The sequence below is a fragment of the Lepus europaeus genome, chromosome 5 (assembly GCF_033115175.1).
Source record: "Lepus europaeus isolate LE1 chromosome 5, mLepTim1.pri, whole genome shotgun sequence".
NCBI classification, from domain to species: Eukaryota; Metazoa; Chordata; class Mammalia; order Lagomorpha; family Leporidae; genus Lepus; species Lepus europaeus.
In genome coordinates, this window is record NC_084831.1 from 132,397,533 (window position 1) to 132,417,747 (window position 20,215).

General features: G+C 47.9%; 1 protein-coding gene across 3 annotated transcripts in view; it reads right to left on the reverse strand.

Annotated features, from left to right (window-relative positions):
* ILDR2 (immunoglobulin like domain containing receptor 2) overlaps positions 1–20,215 on the reverse strand; it is a 63,243-nt gene extending 43,028 nt beyond the window's left edge. For all 3 annotated transcript variants that reach the window (XM_062192676.1, XM_062192675.1, XM_062192674.1), the window contains exons 1-2: positions 20,099–20,215; positions 755–1,087 (exon numbers count right to left, since the gene is read on the reverse strand). In XM_062192676.1, coding sequence (XP_062048660.1) covers positions 755–1,087; positions 20,099–20,144 — 379 coding nt within the window. In that variant the 5' untranslated portion in view covers positions 20,145–20,215. The remainder of the gene's footprint in view (positions 1–754; positions 1,088–20,098) is intronic.

Below are 20,215 nucleotides of genomic sequence, written 5' to 3' on the forward strand. Positions count from 1 at the left end.
TCCTCTCCAAGAAAAACACTGAGCTGTGGGGGTTGGGGGGGGGGGCTCCCAGTGGGGCGTCTGTATTGTTCTATTTCCTTATCTGAATGGCAGTTGGAAAACTGCTTTATTTGAAACCAACAGACCAATGCCACAAACTAGCACCCTAAGGTTAGAAAATGGGAGTACAGCCCAAAACCAGGCGAATTCTAGTCGAGTTTCCGGAGTAGAGGTGATGGCTTTGAACTGAGCCTGCAGGGAACCCAAGAGCCAGATAAACTCTAGAACTATTCTGGTCTCCGAGAAATAAGCTAACTTCACAAAAGTTCTTCAAAATTCAAGTAATCAAATAGGTCATATCCTGGGACCGGTTCTACCTGAGATGGAGGCGGCAGGAGAACAGGTGAGACTGTTGGAAAGTCACCTGGGGTTCGGGCCGTGGCATCCCTGGCTCTGTGTTCGGGAAAGGCAAGGTGTAGGACGACATGTGAAGTTCTTTTGCTGGAATCCATTCCGATTCGGGTCTGAAAACCAGCTCCTGAGACTTGAGATCAAGCTCTGGGGAGACTGTTCCAAAGCTCATTTTTGTATCACTAGGTCTACACCCTGCACCTTGCCACTCCATTAAAGCAACCTGCTAGGTCTCTTGATGCTCCTGTCTCCCATTAAACCAAATTTTAGCGACATGGAAGGGTTAGAGGCTGACACCCCCCGTGTCAGAGGGGAATAAACCAAGTCCCCTCCCACTCCCTGGTTCAGGACGGGGCACCATTACCGTGGACGATGGTGATCTCCCGGCCTCTGTAGAAATCTCCCAGGGTGACAGTGGAGCCCTGTTTTGAGGCTACCACTCGAACAGTCCTCCTGCTGTCTAAACAGTCCAAGTAAGGGTCCCACTCCAGGTTTCTCTTGCTGAGGGACTGGATCCGGGTAGTGGACATGCCCAAGGATTCCCCCATACGATCCTGGCAGTAGGACTTGAACTTCCACTGCACGACTGCAGGCTGATGGGAGGAGGTGGAGAAGTGGCAGCGAAGCACTGTGGGCTGGAAGAGCATGGCCACCTTCTTCTTGTCGGGCACCGTGACCTGCAGGCCTCCAACCATGGCTGCAAAAGAAAATGGACCTGTCCAAAGGGTACCCATAGGTCGAGCCTCACCTCCCGCCACACCATCATACTTCCCATCTCACGCATCCCTAAACCTGTGCCATCTCCCTCTCTCCCTCACCCCGCCATTTTCTCCATTACAATCAATATCCACCTGCCCTCACCCTCTGTATGCAATCACTGAGTCACGGTGTTCTTTGATCTCTTAGCATCTTTAATATTTCTTCTGTCCTGTTTAACTCTTCCACCATTGTTTTTGTTTAGGCCCTATCCATTTCTTGCTTATTGAATTATTTCAATAATTCCTTGTCTGCTCTTCCTGTCTCCGGTATGATAACATCCAGTTCATTTTCCCTCCATAGTTAAATCTTTCTAAATCTGATTGTTATGGTTCTCTTAAACCCTTCACTCATCCTCCATGGCCTCCAGGATAACACCCAAGGTTCTTGGTCAGGCACCCTCATCTGGTTCCCCTTCCTCTTCAGCCACACCTCCTGAATCATCTCTGAGCACCAAGGATATCAAACAACTCATTTTCCCCAGGTGCAACACGCAATTCCACACCTCCAAGTCTTTGCACCTGGAGGTTCCCTAAATCCAGAATGCTTTTTCTCGCACTTTTTTCTTTGGGAAACCCTTGCACATCTTTTAAAACCTAGTTGAAAGGCTTTCAGTAAAGTCTTTTCTGACCAATCAGGTCAATGCTTCCTTGTTTGTGCCATCAGTGTACCCAGAATTCTCTTTTATACATTTACTATAAGAATTTCTCAACTGTTTGTTTTCATATCCGGCACCCGTGTCAAACTGGTCAGGACAGGACTGTGTTTTATTTTGCCAACCTGCCTTAAGAAACTCATAGGTTCTCAACAAACATTTGCTAAATGATGACAATGAAGCCAGAAAGTAGGACTTCATGGGGGAAGTGACTTCCCCTCCGGCTGGTGACCATGCAAGGGTGACAGAGATGAAGGGAGAAAGAAGTCTTTGCAAGAAATGGAGGATTTCAGATCAAAAGAAGTAGACTAAGTTCAAAAGCTTTGAAGGGTAATCAAAAGAATAAAAAAAAAAAAGTAGATGAGAAGTTTGAGTAAAAAGATCCCAACCCTAGGCTTGGTGGCCAAGAATATAGAATTTTCATGAATGAGAGAGCAGGGCAAAGGGCCTATATGAACTTAACAGTACAATCCAGAAATGCCAAACAAAGAGGACATAACTTCCTCACTTGAAAATGAGAACCAAGAGTTTCTAGCACACTCTTAGAAGCAGAAATAGAATTATAATGAGAGGCATAAAAAGGGAATATAAAGATATGATAAAGAGATTGTGAATGGAATCCAGGACCCACTGAGTCAGCTTCCGGGAGCTCGGGGCAGAGTTTCGCACTGGCACAGTGTGAAATGTGAGACACAGTGATTCTCACTGTTCTCTATTTTGTGAATGTGAGACAGGGAAGCACTACTTTCCTTGGGGCGCTTCCTGTCCTGTATTAGTGGCAATGTTCACAGTGATTACGGCAAAACAAACTCATGCTCATAGCTCAAGCGTACACTCACTTATCAAGATGTCTCTTCACTGAATTACCCCTAGGGTCAGATACCATATTTGCACCCATGTCTTCTGATTCCCACACCCATGCCTCTCTTCAGTGAAAGGCACCATGAAAAACTAGGTCCTGATACCCAATAGGAGAAAAGAGCTTTTGCATTTGGAGGACTTTGAAGTGAACGTAACAGAGTATTTGAGATTTATCAAATCTCAAAGTGTTTGGGATCCACTATGTGCTCAACAGCTACCTATGGATAAATAAAGGAATGAAGGAGCAAGAGGTGACTTTTATACGAAATTTTCTAGGACTTTGCAAAGAAAACTTATTAAGTGAGTCACAGATAGCATGGGATAGTAAAACAGTACTGGTATCAGGCAGGCAAGGCTTTCAATATAATCTGACCACACGAATATACTAGTGGTGAGGCCTTCATGGAATGTCTTCAGCAATTTGAGACTCCTTTTCCTCACCTTTAAGACAAACATCATAATGCACGCTCCAGGGTCATTACCAAATGTTAGCCCAATAGGTGCCTTCAGAGCGTACACCCAATAGAAAAGCACTGAGACAGCTGTAGGGTTGATCTCAAAGGCTGACCCTCTGCCACATTTCCTGCCTTCCCCTCACCTCCATCCTAAGGGATCTCAATGACGATCCACCACCAGCAGCTGTGATTGTAGTCAGATTATGTGGATCAGTTCCAGCAAGGGGCAGATAACTCTGCCCAGAAGCTCCCTGAAGAACCCCGGTTCCCATGCTTCTCTTCACCACCCCCAAACGTTGATGTGGCTGGTTCCATTCTCCCACGCAGTCAGATTAGGAAAATACATTTCACCTGACATTGTATTGCATTCATATTTTGCTTGCAATTCTTCTTTACATCCCAATTTTTCAAGTAAGCAAAGCGGGACAGAGAGGTGACATGACTTCAGTTAGCGGTGGTTGAGGTTGGATAACCAATCACAGACACTGTACCAGGACACACAGTGTACCTGACCTAACCACCTTCCTGCTCTGCTCTCTGCTCGGGAAATCACATTTCCTAGCCTTTCTAGGATAACTAAAGCCAGCAAAGGAGGCAGGCGCTATACAAATGTACCGGCTGTTCTAATTTTTTGTTTGTTTGGTTGTTTGTTTTAAAGGGAGAGTGAAGTTCAGGGTTTTGTTCATTATATACTAACTGAGAATAACCTCCTTCCCAACTCTGTTAATGAGATTAAACCACTGGAGCAAACCATTGGACTTTCTTAATCAATGACTAACAGAAATTAGTCATTCTCAGCTTCTTCCATGACACACACACACACAAACTCATGCTCAAAAGATAAATCATACATTCTCAGAAATGTTTTAAAATATTTACTTGAGGGAGGGAGGGGGAGAGAGAGGGAGAGGGAGAGAGAGAGAGAGAGAGAGAAAATGAACCTAACCATAAGTTCAATACCCAAATACCAGCAATGGCAGGGGATGGGCTAAGGCTGTAGCTGGAAACATAATCAAGCCTTCCATGTTGACGGTAGAAACCCAATTACCTGGGACACCACCCATTAGCAGGAAGCTGGAATCAGGAGCTGGAGCAGAGAATTGAGCCCAGGTAGTCCAAATAGGACTCCAATATAACCCCTTGGCCAAATGCCTATTCTGACATCTGCCTTTTTACAGCACGAGACTTAAGGGCACAGATTTTGGAGTCAGTCCTAAATTAGAATCAATGCTACGCCACTTCTAAGGCACATGACCTCAGGCAAATTATTCAACTCTTATGCATTACCATTTCCTCACTAGTAAAACCAGAATAATAGTAACCTCAGTACCTTACTGAGTTGTTTGGGGACTAAATAAACTTTTTTTTTTTTTTTGACAGGCAGAGTGGATAGTGAGAGAGAGAGACAGATAGAAAGGTCTTCCTTTACCATTGGTTCACCCTCCAATGGCTGCTGCGGCCGGTGCACCCCGCTGATCCGAATGCAGGAGCCAGGTGCTTCTCCTGGTCTCCCATGCAGGTGCAGGGCCCAAGGACTTGGGCCATCCTCCACTGCCTTCCCGGGCCACAGCAGAGAGCTGGCCTGGAAAAGGGGCAACTGGGACAGAATCTGGCCAGTGTATGTATTTAGGATAATACCTGACATACAGTAAGCACTCAACAAATGTACTTGCTGGAATTGTCAAGAACTGTGTGTTGACTTCTATGATATTATGAACCTACGACTAAGTGGACACAGACATCAAGCTGCAAGGTGCTGAGTGTGAACAGTGAAGAATAGGCAAAATCTGCACAAGATTGCTAGAATGTATCAGTAGGAATTCAACAGTGTCAGCATGTGGGTATGTTCATCATTGCCTGTCACTCGTGTACCTCCTGGGAGCCAGCAATGGATGGCAACCCTTTGTGTTTACACTGGCAAAGACAAGCATACATATGCAAGCACGATGGGAATCAAATCAATTCTGGATAGATAGCAAGGACTAGGAACTCCAAGTGAATATCAACTTATTGGACCTTTGAAGACCATGAGAGTGCAAGATTAGAGATTAAAGCAAAAAAAAAAAAAAAATCCTGTTTCCAGCTCTATAGACTTCAACCCGTAAGATTAAGGCTGCCCCATTCCTGTCCTGTCAAACTTACCAGGAATCCCATTCCCACTGAAGAGCAGGGTCTAGAATTGCTCTTCTGGCCTCAACTTTGAATCCCAACAGTATGCCTTTCCCTCAATCTGTGTTTGTCTGACATGGAGACTGTGTTTCTACCTTGGTGCCCTCATTTGCACACTAGGACTGAAACCTTGCCTGCTTGTCTCAGGCCCTGATACCTCCCCCTTCTCCTAAGGTTGGGTATAGTTTCTTATACCCTCACGCATGCTTGATCCAAATCTGAAACTGGGAAACTGCTATCCTGCTATCCACACAATGTCACAAAATACTTCTCATGGGACCCCACTCCTACCCACAGCCAGGCCCCTGAGAGATGATAGCTAACTGGGGAGGGAGGGACTAGGACAGCCAGTTTCCTGTGGACACTGAGGTCTGACCTAGCAATGCCCCTCTGGCTCCCTGTTCCAAGAGCTCCGCTCTGGGACTAGGTTAATGTCCTGAGTTGCAGTCTTACTTCTTAGGGTTTTCTTTTGTTTGTTCTTTTGCTATTTCACTATTGGCTGGATGCCAAAAAAAAACAGTAGCTCTTACGTTGGAGATTACTCAGGCTAGTGAAAATACAAAATGATGGCTTTGAATGCCAGACGAGTAAAATAAAGATTTTTCAGGGCAGGCGTTTAGATTAGTGGTTAAGGCACCCATGGCGACGCTGGAGTATCTGTGTTCAATGTTTGGTTCCTTCTCTTGCCTCTGCTGTCCTCAAATGCAGACCGTGGGAGGCAGTGGTGATGGTTCAAGTAACTGGATTCTTGTTATCCATGTGGGAGACCTGCATAGAGTTTCCAGCTGCTAGGTTCAGCCTGGTTCCAGCTGTTACCAACATTTGAGGGTGAACCAGCAAATGGAAGATTGCTCACTTGCGCGCTCTCTCTCTCTCTGCCTTTCACATAAATAAATAAATAAATAAATAAATTTTAAGAGTCAAAACTGAAAATAAAAAAATAAAGATTTTTCGGTCTCTTTGTAGCATCAAGCTGTGCGTTTCACATAAGAAATCTTATTCACTCTTGTGGTTACAACTAAGTTATTTCTGAGACTTTCAACTCCCTTAAAGCCTCAGCTACATGCTTAACAAGTACTTCAAGTGAAACATGTCTGAATCTCAGTCATCATCTCCTTTTCCCACAACTCTTGCTTGTAATCTTGTCCTTCCTCTATCCCCAGCTGATATCAAAATTTTTATTAGAGAGAGAGAGAGAGAGAGAGAGAGAGAGAGAGAGAATCCAATGGTTCCATCCTCATTGCTACTCTGGTACTCTTGCTACTCTGATACGGAACAAGAGTATCTTAACCAGTAGGCTAAATGCCCCCATCCCTAGCTCTTTTGCTAGGATGCCAACTATCCTGTCTTCCCCAGAAGAGATCTTCGCTTTGATGGTTTTCCTCTATGTTTCTGACCACATTATCACTCCCTGCTTCTAAATATCAGTTGTCAGGCACTTACTTTGTGTCAGAGATTGTGTTAAGAATTTACTACAGGCCAGCGCCGTGGCTCAACAGGCTAATCCTCCACCTTGCGGCACCGGCACACCAGGTTCTAGTCCCGGTTGGGGCGCCGGATTCTATCCTGGTTGCCCCTCTTCCAGGCCAGCTCTCTGCTATGGCCCGGGAAGGCAGTGGAGGATGGCCCAAGTCCTTGGGCCCTGCACCCACATGGGAGACCAGGAGAAGCACCTGGCTCCTGGCTTCGGATCAGCGCGATGAGCCAGCCGCAGTGGCCATTGGAGGGTGAACCAACGGCAAAAAGGAAGACCTTTCTCTCTGTCTCTCTCTCTCACTGTCCACTCTGCCTGTCAAAAAAAAAAAAAAAAAAAAAAAAAAAAAAAGAACTTACTACAAAATATCTTAATGGATTCTCTCAAAAATCCTATGAAGTAGGCTTGTTACACCTGTTTTAGAGATGAACAAACTCACTCTCAGTGAAACATATGTTCCCTGCCTAACATCTCACCATTAGCGAGTATCAGTTGTGTGTGAACCCAGGCTGACTGTCTCCAAAGCTCTCAACCATCACTTCACACGGGGCATCGTTACCACCTGGGTTTTAGAACTGCCTCGCAAGTGGTCTTCTCACATCCAGCCGAATGCACTCTCCATGTTCTTTCTAGAGTTTTGAAAAACACGTCCAATGACGTCTGTTCCCAGCTTTAAGGCCTCATTGAATGCCCCTCTAGCGTAAAATCCAGATGTCTCGATGTGGTGCACAGGGCCTTGTCTGTGACTTGGCCCCTGCATGTTCTAGTCCTACTCAAGTGTTTCCACTCCTTGATAATAAGTTTCTTATTCCTCCACCTGGGGAAGTATCAGGACATGCAACTGAGGGAGTCCAATTCAGAGAGAGAGGGGGGCACTGTTTGAGTTATTACACTTAAAGGGACGGGCACCAGTGGCACTACAGGCAGCGTGGGACTCAGAGAAAGGCACTGACAACCCCTTAAGGATCTTGAGTTCCAAAGTTCCTGTAAAGAAATGGACAGAGGTACAGAAAGAATCTGTGTTTTGTCCTATAAACGAAGGCAGGTATTCCAGAAAACTGGAGAGAGGTAGCTTAGAAAAGAGAGATAACGACGGGAAGAATGAAGCAAAGTGAGGGATTATACAGAGCTAATTAGATCTCCTAAATAAATCTCAGGAAGAAAAAGGGTTCCTGACTCAAAGGAGCCCCCGAAGGCAACTGAAGACCACAGGTGGTTTGCTCTACTTGCAGAGGAGGGAGTCATCATCCTTAGACCCCCCCCCCCCCCAGACTCTGCTTTCAAATTTTTGTGTGCCCTGACCCCCATGAAATTCACCCTTGATGTTCTAATTCTAGTTCAACCAAAGTTTATTTTAAAACACTATGCTAGAGTGTTGGCGTTGTGGCACAGTGGGTTAAGCCACCACCTGCCATGCCAACATCCTATATGAGCACTGATTTGAGTCTTGGCTGCTCCACTTCCAATCCAGTTCTCTGCTAATGCACCTGGGAAAGCACCAGAAATGGTCCAAGTGCTTGGGTCCCTGATACCCAAGTGGGAAACCCCACTGGAATTCCAGACTCCTGGTTTCAGTCTGGCCCAGCCCTGACCATTGTGGCCATTTGAAGAGTGATCCAGAGAATGGAAGACATTCCCCCTTCCCCTCTTTCTCCAAAACTCTGCCTTTTAAATAATTAAATAACCAAACTTGGAAAAAAAAAAAAACACACACTATGCTAGGCTCTGATAAGATAGATTTAAAAGATCAGTCATTGGGGTCAGCGCTTGTGGTGTAGTGGGTAAAGCCACCACCTGCAGTGCTAGCATCCCATATGGGCGCCAGTTTGAGACCCAGCTGCTCCACTTCCAATTCAGCTCTCTGCTAAGGCCTGGGAAAGCAGTGGAAGATGGTTCAAGTGCTTTGGCCCTTGTACCTATGTGGGAGGCTTGGAAGAAGCTCCTGGCTCCTAGCTCCTGGCTTCGGATCAGCCCACCTCTGGCCACTACGACCATTTGGTGAGTGAGCCCACAGATGGAAGATATCTCTCTCTCTCTCTCTCTCTCTGCCTCTCTCTGCTTCTCTGTAACTCTGCCTTCCAAATAAATAAATAAAATCTTTTTAAATATTTTATTTATTTATTTGAGAGGCAGAGTTACAGACAGTGAGAGACAGAGAGAAAGGTCTTCCATCTGCTGGTTCACTCCCAAAATGACCGTAATGGCCAGAGCTGAGCCAATCCAAAGCCAGGAACCAGGAGCTTCTTCCAGGTCTCTTACATGGGTGCCGGGACCCAAGGACTTGGGCCATCCTTTATATCCCAGGCCATAATAGAGAGCTGGACTAGAAGAGGAGCAGCCAGAACTAGAACCAGCACCCATATGGGATGCTGGTGCCACAGGAGAAGGATTAACCTACTGTACCACAGCGCCGGCCCCAATAAATAAATCTTAAAAAAAAAAAAAATCAGACATTGACCTTGACGTAGTCAACATAAACTTGATTTCTAACTATAAGGTTCCTGAAGGCAGGGACCAGGACCTGTTTGACAGAAATTCCAAAAAGTATGGCATGAATCAATGGATGAACAAGCGAATCTTGTCCGTCTAAGGGGACCTTCTTAACAGCTAGTACCAAATGTAGAGAATGGATTCCGGCCAATAACCAGGAAAGCTGCCTAAAGGTAGTGTTGAGTGACAGCTCAGAGTGGGAGCCTGCACCTCAACTAGTCCATCACCAGGGGCAGGGCCCTGCCAACAGAATGGGGAAGAGCAGCTGCAGGTACAGGCAGTGTCGCCCTGAAAGTGGCAAAATAAGGTCCTGCCCCAATTCCCATGTAAAGAAAAGGATTCTATATATGACAAACCGTTCTTGCGAGAATAACAAAAGCAGACTCTAAGGCAAGGCTGTTCTTATTTTAGCACTTTCATTTTTTTTTTCAAAGCAAGTTCCTTTTCCCCACAAGTCGCCAGCATCTTTGAGAGGAAGATCTATAAGCACAGCCCCATTTTAGAGAAACAAAGATTGCTGCTAAAGGCCATGAAAAGTTATCGTTAGAGACAGACACCCTTAGAAACTGTCTATAAAACTCACCCATCCCTGAACCTCAGAATGGTTCATTCTCCAAACTCCTAAGCCTTTTCTTTATTCAGAATGACAATACAAATCTTCTTTCCCTGCCTTCAAGGTAGCTCTTCTTTAAGAATTAATCGTTTGTTTTCACATTTAGACCACGTTGTCCCAATTTCCTGAGACACTAATGGGCAGGTTCTCTAAGTGCAGAAGATGAATAGGAGATGTGGTCAACACCTAACGCCGGCCCATAGGCCAAAGAGGGACTCCTCCTCCCCCAGCAGCCCTGTCAGGATGGGCCCAAGGCATTTTGGGAAATGTTGAACTACAGGCTAAAGGCTTAAATGCAAAGAAGATGCGGCTTGAATCTTTCTTGTTTCCAGAAATAGGAGCCATCTAACTTCTTGATAAACTTGGGTTTAAAAATAAAAAGTCTCGGCCGGCGCCGCGGCTCACTAGGCTAATCCTCCACCTTGCGGCGCCGGCACACCGGGTTCTAGTCCCGGTCGGGGCACCGATCCTGTCCCGGTTGCCCCTCTTCCAGGCCAGCTCTCTGCTGTGGCCAGGGAGTGCAGTGGAGGATGGCCCAAGTGCTTGGGCCCTGCACCCCATGGGAGACCAGGAGAAGCACCTGGCTCCTGCCGTCGGATCAGTGTGGTGCGCCGGCCGCAGCGCGCTACCGCGGCGGCCATTGGAGGGTGAACCAACGGCAAAAGGAAGACCTTTCTCTCTGTCTCTCTCTCACTGTCCACTCTGCCTGTCAAAAAATAAAAAATAAATTAAAAAAATAAATAAAAAATAAAAAGTCTCGATCAAGAATGTGAGAGCTTCCCTTGGTCTCTGCCTATTCACTGAACCTTGTTCTCCTGCGTTCCCACCGTCTTTGTGAGTTTACAGCCCTCGTCCCAGAAAATCCCTTTCCTACTTAAATTGGCCAGAATCTGTTTCTCTTGGTTGCTATAATGGCGCCTGACTCCTTGGTCCACTTTAGGGTTAGCCTGACCATTTAGAGTTTAAAAAAATAAAAAATTTAAAAAAAACAAAAAACAAAAAAAAAAACCAGGAGAGGGGCCGGCGCTGTGGCTCAGCGGGTTAATGTCCTGGCCTAAAGCGCCGGCATCCCATATGGGCGTGGGTTCAAGACCTGGCTGCTCCACTTCTGATCCAGCTCTCTACTATGGCCTGGGAAAGCAACAGAAGATGACCCAAGTCCTTGGGCCCCTGCACCTATGTGGGAGACCCAGAAGAAGCTCCTGGCTCCTGGCTTCGGATCGGCACAGCTCCGGCAGCTGCAGCCATTTGGGGAGGGAACCAGTGGACAGAAGACCTTTCTCTCTCTCTCTCTTCCTCTCTCTCTCTCTCTCTCTGCCTCTCTTCTTTCTCTGTGTAACTCTGACTTTCTGATATGTAAATAAATCTTAAAAAAAAAAAAAAAAACAGGAGAGCCTTCTTGTATGTCTTCCCCTACAGAATCCCAAAAAGCAGCAGGATGTCTCTCTTTTCTTTTTTAAAAGAAGTATTTATTTATTAGAAAGTCATAGTTACACACACACACACAGAGAGAGAGAGAGATATCATCCATCTGCTGGTTCACTTCCCAGTTGGCTGCAATGGCCGGAGCTGGGCCAATCTAAAGCCAGGATCCAGGAGCTTCTTCTGGGTCTCCCGTGTGGGTGCAGGGGCTCAAGGACTTGGGCCATCCTCCCCTGCTTTTCCAGGCCATAGCAGAGAGCTGGATCAGAAGTGGAGCAGCCAGGACTCGAACCAGTGCCCATATGGGATGCCAGCACCGTAGATGGTGGCTTTACCAGCTACGTCACAGTGCTAACCCCATGTCTCCCTTTTCCATAGGACCAAGATTAATGCCAGTGCCACCTTTTCTCAGGTGAGCTTTTCTCATGGCCTAGTAATATTTGCAGCCAGTAACTGGTGCTTGTGCACACAAAGCTTCCCATCCATTAAACAAACATATTTTCTGCATGTCCAACTGGGCCATGCTTTCCTGTTCTCTACCACTGCTGTGCAGATAAAAGAAGCAGATATTCTCCCTGTCTGGTGTGTCTGCCACAGAACTGAAATGACACACGGGTGATGTCTGGCTGGAAAACACGCTGTTCTGATGGGACCAAAGCTATTCTAAAAGAGGCTGGTCTACCCTGCAGTGCGGAGGGACTCTGGAAACTGTCCTGGCTCATTCAGATGGGTCAGATTCTGGGGATGGACCATCTATTCTGACAAGAAAAGAAATCCCCGAAAGAAGGCTCCTATCAACCTTTCTCACTTTGTCCCTGTCTAGGCTGCTCTCCTGAACCCAGATTCAAATGTACAGCCTCACTCTCATACTGGTCCCTTTGTAGCTGGAAACATGAACCGTCTCCTCTTCCTTTTGGTAATAGGACTTCCCAGGTTTTAATTTGGTCAGCCAAGCCACCCACATACATTTCCTGGTCTCTCATCAGCTCCCTCCCTTATGTTGCCTCCTCATGTCCAAAATTGGCAGCCTCAGCATCATTCGCACTGCTTCCCCTTCAACCTCCACACCCAGTCACACCATGCTTCTCACTCTGTCTCTGGTCACTCTGTGCCCATCCCTCACCCCTGCTGTACCTGTGAGTCCACGATCCCGTCACCTCTCGCCTCGCTTTCCGTAAGGGCCTCCTATGTTGTTTCTGCCACGAGTCTTGCCTACACACAGTCCATTCTCCACACTGAGGTCCAAATGCTATTTTGGAAATGCACACTTGATCACAGCACTCACCTCCTCTGGCTCCTTAAAGACGCCCTTGGCCTTCAGGAGCCAAAAGCTCCTTTCAAAGGGGGGTGTTCCCTTCCATTGCTCCTGCTCCAACAAAATGCTCATCTAGCCTGAACTATTTGTAGTTTCCAGAAAGCTTCTTGTCCTCTGAGTCTTGGCCGCATGCTCTTCCCCCTAAACATTTCCCTTCCCCTGTCCTACCCTTCACTTACTCATTCCTGCTCACCCTTCAGGCCTGGCTCAGCCATCACTGCTTCTAGAAGCTTCCTCCCACTTCTACTGAGAATGGCATCCCACTGCTTGGGGACATCCCATTAAGTCATCTGTCTCCTCCATTAAAAACAATCTCTCCTCTGCTACATAGCAGGTACTCAGTAACATACACTAAATAACATGGCCCAGTTGATGGATTACATTATTTGTTCCTTCCCAACCTTTGCGTCGATCCCTGGAGGCAGACTCACCACTGCAGCCACCATGAGCTTAAGCACATGACTCACTTTGCCCAATGGAACATGAGCAGGTGTTCCATAAGGTGTGTCCAAGTAGAAGCTTTTAAAAAAAATAATTACTTGAAAGGCACAGAGAGACAGAGAGAGAAAGAAAGAGACACAGAGAGAGATCTTCCATCTACTGGCTTATTCCCCCAAAATGGCTACAACAGCCAGGTCTGAGCCAAGCCAGAAGCCAGGAACTCCTTCCTGGTCTCCCACATGAGTGACAATTCTTGGGTCATCTTCTAAGCAGTAGCTTTAAAGGCATTTGTGTGGTCTGACTTTGTATCTTCCCGCACTCTAGCTTGGAGCACTATTTCGCTGTCTTTCCACAATGAGAACAACAGACCAGTGGCTGCTCCTTCATCCTGGGTCTTAGAATAAGAAGACAATTGGAACTGAATTAAGCCCATCAGGCTTGGCATGCAGCTCTCATGTCATGTGCACAAGAACTAAACACATGCCTGTTGTTGAGATTTGGGGATTGCTCGTTGCTACATCAAAATGCTAATACACCAAATATGGGTTCATAAAGGGAAAAAAAAACAACTGAGGGACTACTATGTGCTCAACATTGCACTAGGAATTCTACATTAATTTCATTTTAATTATCTCAATGACCCTATAAGGTAAGTTAGCTTTCCATTTTAAAGCCAAAGAAAAGAAAGTAAACTACTAAGATAGCATTCAAATCCAGGTCAGTGTAAGCCTCCTCCCCTCACTGCCTCTGAATCCGCCCCCTGATGAGCCAAGGAGTGACCACACAGGATCCCCGCTGAATGGGAGAGGCATGCCCCCAACTCACAGCTCTGGGTCCTGAAGGGCTCCGGAAGCTGAACAAAAGGAAGCAGCGTGTTCTTCCGAGTTCTTCCTGGTTTCTTGGCCCATAAAGAACTCTAGTCATCCAAAATGCCTTCTTTCATTTTCAGAGAGCCAAAAACAATCTCAAAGACGAAGATTCTACTCACACGTATGTCACAGCGACATCCCGAGTGGCTCCTGGGTGCACGGCAGTGGCCCCTAGCCCCAGATGGGCTCTGAAAGGACAGCAGGCCGCGCTCTGTCACTGGGGCACACCCTGCACCGCGGGGCACTCCTCATTCACTCCTCTGTCACACGCTGCAGGACTGAATTACAAAAAACATTCTTCCCTGCACTGTTTCTCTTGGTTGTTGAAACTGAACCTCAATACTCAATGCCCCATAACAGATGCCATTTGTTCTTCTAAATCACTAGCCGAATTTGATAACATCTTAGCTAGAAAACAATGCTTTGCTTAGATTCAGGCACTTGAAACAACCAAGTCAGTGTGATTATTCTTTTAATCATCAAGATCATGCTATGGTTGAGATATGCTCTGAGTGTGTCCCAAAGGGAATCATGTGTTAGAGGCTTGGTCCTCAGTACAGCAGTGTTGAGGCGGTGGAACCTTCGAGGGGTGGAACCCAGTAGAACGTCAATGACTGACTGGGGGCCTTGGCTCCAGAAGGGATTCATGCTGATCTCCAAGAATGAGTTACATAAGAATAGGTTGTTATACAGAGCAAGTTTGGCCCTTGAATCTCATTGGCTCCCTGTCTCACCATGTGATCTCTTGTACACATACTCCTGCCATTCCATTGCCATCCACCATGAGGCCCTCCCCAGAGCCAGGCAGATGCCAATGCCACGCCCTTGATCTTCCAACGCTGTGACCTAAACAAACCCCTTTTCTTTTTAAAGTACCCAACCTCAGGTATTTTATTATAGCAGCTGCAAAAGGACTACTATAGATAGCATGGATTTGGACTAGCCATCATTATTCTGAGCCTTAAACATAAGTAGGTAATAACATCCTACCTACCTAGAAGGATCAAATGGGATAATGTATATGAAAACCATTTAAAACATAGAAAAGCATTATAGCCTGCAAATAAGCAACAATAACAACCACATCATACATTTCTTTATATTTCTGCTTAGACAAAAGGAGGCATAAAGGCTGAAATAGATGGAGGGTGTGAAGAACCAAATGGGTCCTAGAGCAAAAAATTAGGGCTGGAAGAAACATTTTCAGCCCATGTTGGCTGGAAAAGTATTCATCCATACTATTTGGTCCAGAGTACTTGCCTGACCTGGCCAGTTCCAATATGACTACATTTAAGTGTTGCGAGTAGATCCTATCCTGTCCGCTGAGTACTGGCTGCTACAATATTTGTTCTTCTGAAAAGTCTAACCAGAGCTCTCTCTTCCTAGCTGGAGTTTTTCATTCTAGTCATTAATAGTCTAAGAAAACCTACAGAAAACTAGGGTTCCCTAAAGGCTGTTCACTGGGTAAACTATAAAAGGAAAAATAGGCCTACTACTTTTTTTTTAAAGCTTATTTATTTATTATTTGACAGAGAAAGAGAGACACATAGAAATGGAGAAACAAAGAGAGAGAGAGAGAGAGAGAGAGAGAGAGAGAGAGAGAGAGACTGTAAGATCTTCCATTTACTGGTTTACTCCCCAAATACCTGCAAATACCCCATCCAGGGCTGAGCCAGGCTGACGCCAGGAGCCAAGAACTCCATCCAGCTCTCCCGCTTGGGTGGCAGGAACCCAAGCACTTGGGCCATCCTCTGCTGCCTTGCTAGGTGCCTTAGCAGAGGACTAGATCAGAAGCAGAGGTGGGACTCGATCTCAGGCACCCAGATATGGGATGCAGGGGTCCCAAGTGGCGGCTTACCCTTCTGCACCACAACACCCACCCCAAGGGCCCAACACTCTTAAGCTTTGAGTTCCAATTCTTCAAAACTAAATGAAGAAAAGTTAGAACCATGGAACCTTAGAGCTGAAAGTAACCTTATAAATCACCTCAACAGATGATAATAAAACCGAGATGCAAACCTTCCCACAGTTGTAAAGTTATTTATACAGAGGCTGAGATGAGGCTCCAACCCTCAACTCCTGGGTCAGGGTTCTCACAACTAACAAGTCATGTACTGATTCTGCTAACCTCCCACTAAGCACTAAGTACTAGTAGTACAATGGACTAGTAGTAGCATCCAAGTCTATGCCCACCCGACAGCCAGCAGAGTCACATGTCAAAACTGTTGAGTGATGATGATCCTGAGGCAACTCCTTGTCCTATTCCACAGAAAGCGATGTTAGGAGTGGGGACAGCGGTGATTAAGTGTTCAAAGATGTTTCCATGGAGGACAGTAGAGCAGAGGAGAGAAGGGACTGGAAGGAATGCAGGACGGGAAAGGAGATCATTGAGGTAAGCTCTGTAAGTGACCCTTCCTTCTCCAAGACTAAGTACCATCATTACCACACCTATCCTCACACTAGGACTCCAGGCAACAACCATTCTCTGACATCTCCCTGCCCCATAGGCTGAGTTAAAAACCTTTCACAACACCCACAATACTTAGTACAGTTCTCTATTATTACTTTTATACAATATTACTCTTAAAAAAACAAAAAGATTTATTTGAAAGGTCCAGTGACAGAGAGAGAGATCTTCCATCTGTTGATTCACTCCTCAAATGACTGCAATAGTTGGGGCTGGGCCAAGCTGAAGCCAGGAGCTTGGAACTCCATCTGGGTCTCCCATGTGGGTGGCAGGGGCCCAAACACTTGAACTATCCTCAACTGCTTCCCTAGGCACACCAGCAGGGAGCTGGGTTGGAAGTGGAGCAGCCAGGACTTGAATCGGTACTCTGATATGGGGTACCAGTGTCACAAGAGGTAGCCCAGTCCACTGTGCCACAAGGTCAGCCCCAGAATACTACTCTTTAACTGTGTGTTCACAGTTCTGTAACTGGTATCTCTGCCAGCAGACTGAGCTCTTGGAAGGCAGGGGGTGTGTTTTATTCATGTCATTAATCTTAGCACAATGCCAGGGACATAGCAGTAACTCGCTAACTGACACTGCATAAATCAATGTGTTAACTCAGCCATCACCTCTTCCAGGACTGCCATTCGGAGCTGCTGTCTGCACGCCTGGCTGCGGTTAAGCTGTCTCCTCCATGCTGCATGGCAACACCTTATCGAAAGGACATGAGCACTTGCTTGAGTCACTGACCAGACCGATTGAGTCACTGACCAGATCGACAACTCTCTGAGGGCAAGGACTACATCTCTGTAGTGCTTTACTCTCTCAGCACTCACCATGGCACTCAGAAATCCCAGCCATGCAATACATGCTCATGGAATGGAAGAATAAATACGTGAATGAAACCCAAAGGGTACCACCCAAAGAAATGGTGACAGAGGAAGCAGTTTCCATCACAGAGACACCTAAGAGAGTCTCTAAGAACCCAGATCTCTTGCTCAGGGAGTGCATTTCTCGCAGCCTTGCCACCCGCAGGGAGAGGGTGACACGCCACCCGGGAATAAAGACAACATGCACCCTGCCTCAAGTCTTGCTGCTAGATGGCACCTGTTGCTAAGACGCCAGCAGCTGATAAGCATTTGGTTTTGTCCAAAGCAGCAACAAAAACAACAACAAGAATCTATAACAGGAAGCAGCATCACAATGACAATAAGAAATCATGAGGCTAAATATATAGCAGAAAGAAATACAGGATTTCAGGCATGAGAAACAGGGAAGGAGCTGGTAGTTCCTGGGGGCGGGGGGCGGGGACTGAAGTGTTGATGAGAAATTGCTCAGCCTGTATTAAAAAGGAGAAACGGGCAGGGGGGGAGGGAGAGGGGAGAGAAGGAGAGAGAGACATAAGGGGGGGAAGAAAAAGGGGGGGGAGAGGGAGAGTGGACATGGTTTTTCCCCTTGGCTGTCTGTCTCATTTTTAATCTTTCCTCTGCGTTCTCCCTCCCTTTCCACCACCCCTCAAGAGAGAATTCATTGATTGGGCTGGACTAAAATGTCTTACCTTTCCTCCCCGGGGCTTCTCTGTGAAGAATGAGCCTGAATGCTCCTCTCTCCTCCGCCCCCACCCCGGCCGCCATTGTTAGCTCCTGCACTTGGCTCTGGCGGGGAAGCAGCAAGTCCGTTGGCGGCAGCACCTCTGACTGCAGAGGGGACCCAGCGGTTGAGAGCGAGCCAGGACCAGGGGATGCCAGTGGCCCGTTAGTGGCATCTCAGGAGCCAGCTTCACTTGCAGCCATCTGAGACGGACCTGAGAACTAACCTGTTGCCTCCTTGCAAGCACAAGTGGCTTCTCCATGTGCGGTAGCAGGAGGCACGGACAAAGCCTCACCTCCCTCCAAACACAATAAAACAAAACCTTCCGGAGAGGCGGCTTAGGAGAGGGCAAGCAGGGCTGCTCAGGGTGCTAGGAAGCTGGGCTGTGGTCTCTGCTGGATTCCCGAAGGGGCTGTGAGCACACTGCCTGTCTGGGCCCCCATTTGTATGAACTGAGAGGATCCCGTTCCATACAAAGCTGTTAACCATGGACAGGGCTGTGTGTCCTCCTTCTCCTCCCATTCCCTCCTAGAGAGCATGGTGCCCGGAGAAGCACCTGTAACTCAGCGACCTTCCCCACCCCCACCTCCCCATGCCTGGACAACGTCAGGGGAGCTGGGAGGCAGGCTCAAGGCCCAAGTTCCTCCCAGGAATACGAGCACTGAGTAGTAGAGGCAAATTAAGGACATTTAGAATCAGTGAGGGTGGCAGTGGAAGGCACTGGGAGGCCAGGGGAGATGTGGGGGGGGGGGAGAGGCATGGATCAGCCAAACCCTGAAATTAGGGATGATTCATTTTTGAATAATGTGGGAGGGATGAATTCAGAGCAGCCAAGATAAGAGGCTAACTCCGCTGAAGGTGCCCCTCCCCACCCAAACCCCGCGAGGTGGGGGTGGGGGGCCATGCAGTGTTGAAGCTCCCATTGGCAATAGGGAAAACCTTGAGGCCATCCTTACTCGCTTCCTGAACAACAGGGAATGAACGCTCTGTCCCGTTCAATGACTTGAGAGGTTCAGCTCTTCTTTCCCAGATCATCTTGGTGCCCCCAGAGGGGACAAAACATCTCCCTTTTCCGTGTGGCTTGCCTTCTCCTCTTCTGCCCTTCCCTGCCCCTACCCTGTCCTCCCAACCTTCCTGCTCCCTTGCTTGGGCTTCTCCATCACTCTGTCTCCACCTTTCTTTGCACCCTCTGCCTCTGACCTGATCCAAGCTGTCCAAGGCTTGCTCACCCCTCCCACTGCTCTCAGCAGGCTGCTCTGTGAATCTCTCAGGGCTGGCAAGGAGGAGTAGGGGTGAGGGGCGCGGGGGCTGGGGGGAGGAAAGGGGGAAATCCTCTCCTCAAGGGGGACAGAGTTGTCACGTGTTGGGAACGAGAGCCATTCGGCTTCCCAGGAGGTTGGAGAGAAAGTTCCCAGCGCTGGAAGGGAGGTCACAAAGGGCCCGGCTAGGCAGCGACCCCTGGGCTGGGGAGAGGCCCCACGCTGCCTAGTCTCTCTATACAAGGTCTTTACTGGGGGAGGGGCTGCATCTATTAGAAAGGCTCTTCTCCTTGAACTATGAGACCACTCCCCAAATGATCGCAAGTGACAGCCAGCCTCGAAACTCCACCGCCAATCATACCGCCCCTCCTCCCCCATCGCCTTGCCACTCACTGCCCCGCACCTCCCAGAGGGAGAATGCCGGGTCTCTCCCTCCTTCCCTGGGGGAAGAAATTAGGCAGAAGCTCCCCCACCCCCACCTTCAGAAAACCAGCTCCCTTGGCGGATCAGCGCCCCCCAAGCTCCCGTTTTTTTCCCAGCAGGCTTTCCCCCAAGACTTACAGCCTCACAAACTCAGGGTAAGACCCAGGAAGAACCGCTGTATGAGGGGGTGAGGGTGGGAAGCACAGTGCCCAGAACCCCCTCGCAGCGCCAACCAGTCCAAACACCTGCCTCTCCAGCCGGCTCACTTGGAATCCGGCTTCTCCCGCCGCCCCCAGCGTGCACACTCACACGCACAAACGCACACACGGCCCCCTCCCCCACCGCCCACCATCCCGCTAAGCAGCTTTAAACACAGTCAATAGGGAGGACGTGGGGGGTGGGGAGGGAGCGGGACCCCCAGGGAATATAGATAAAAGTTCCCGGGCTCCGCAGCGGACCACTCTTACCTGTTAGCCAGCAGAGCGCAACCCACGCCAACACGACCCTGGCCATCGCGCCCAACTTCCCATGCAGATCGCCCAGTGAGCAAAGTGGGAAGCGGCTGCGAGGCACCGCTCCTCGGA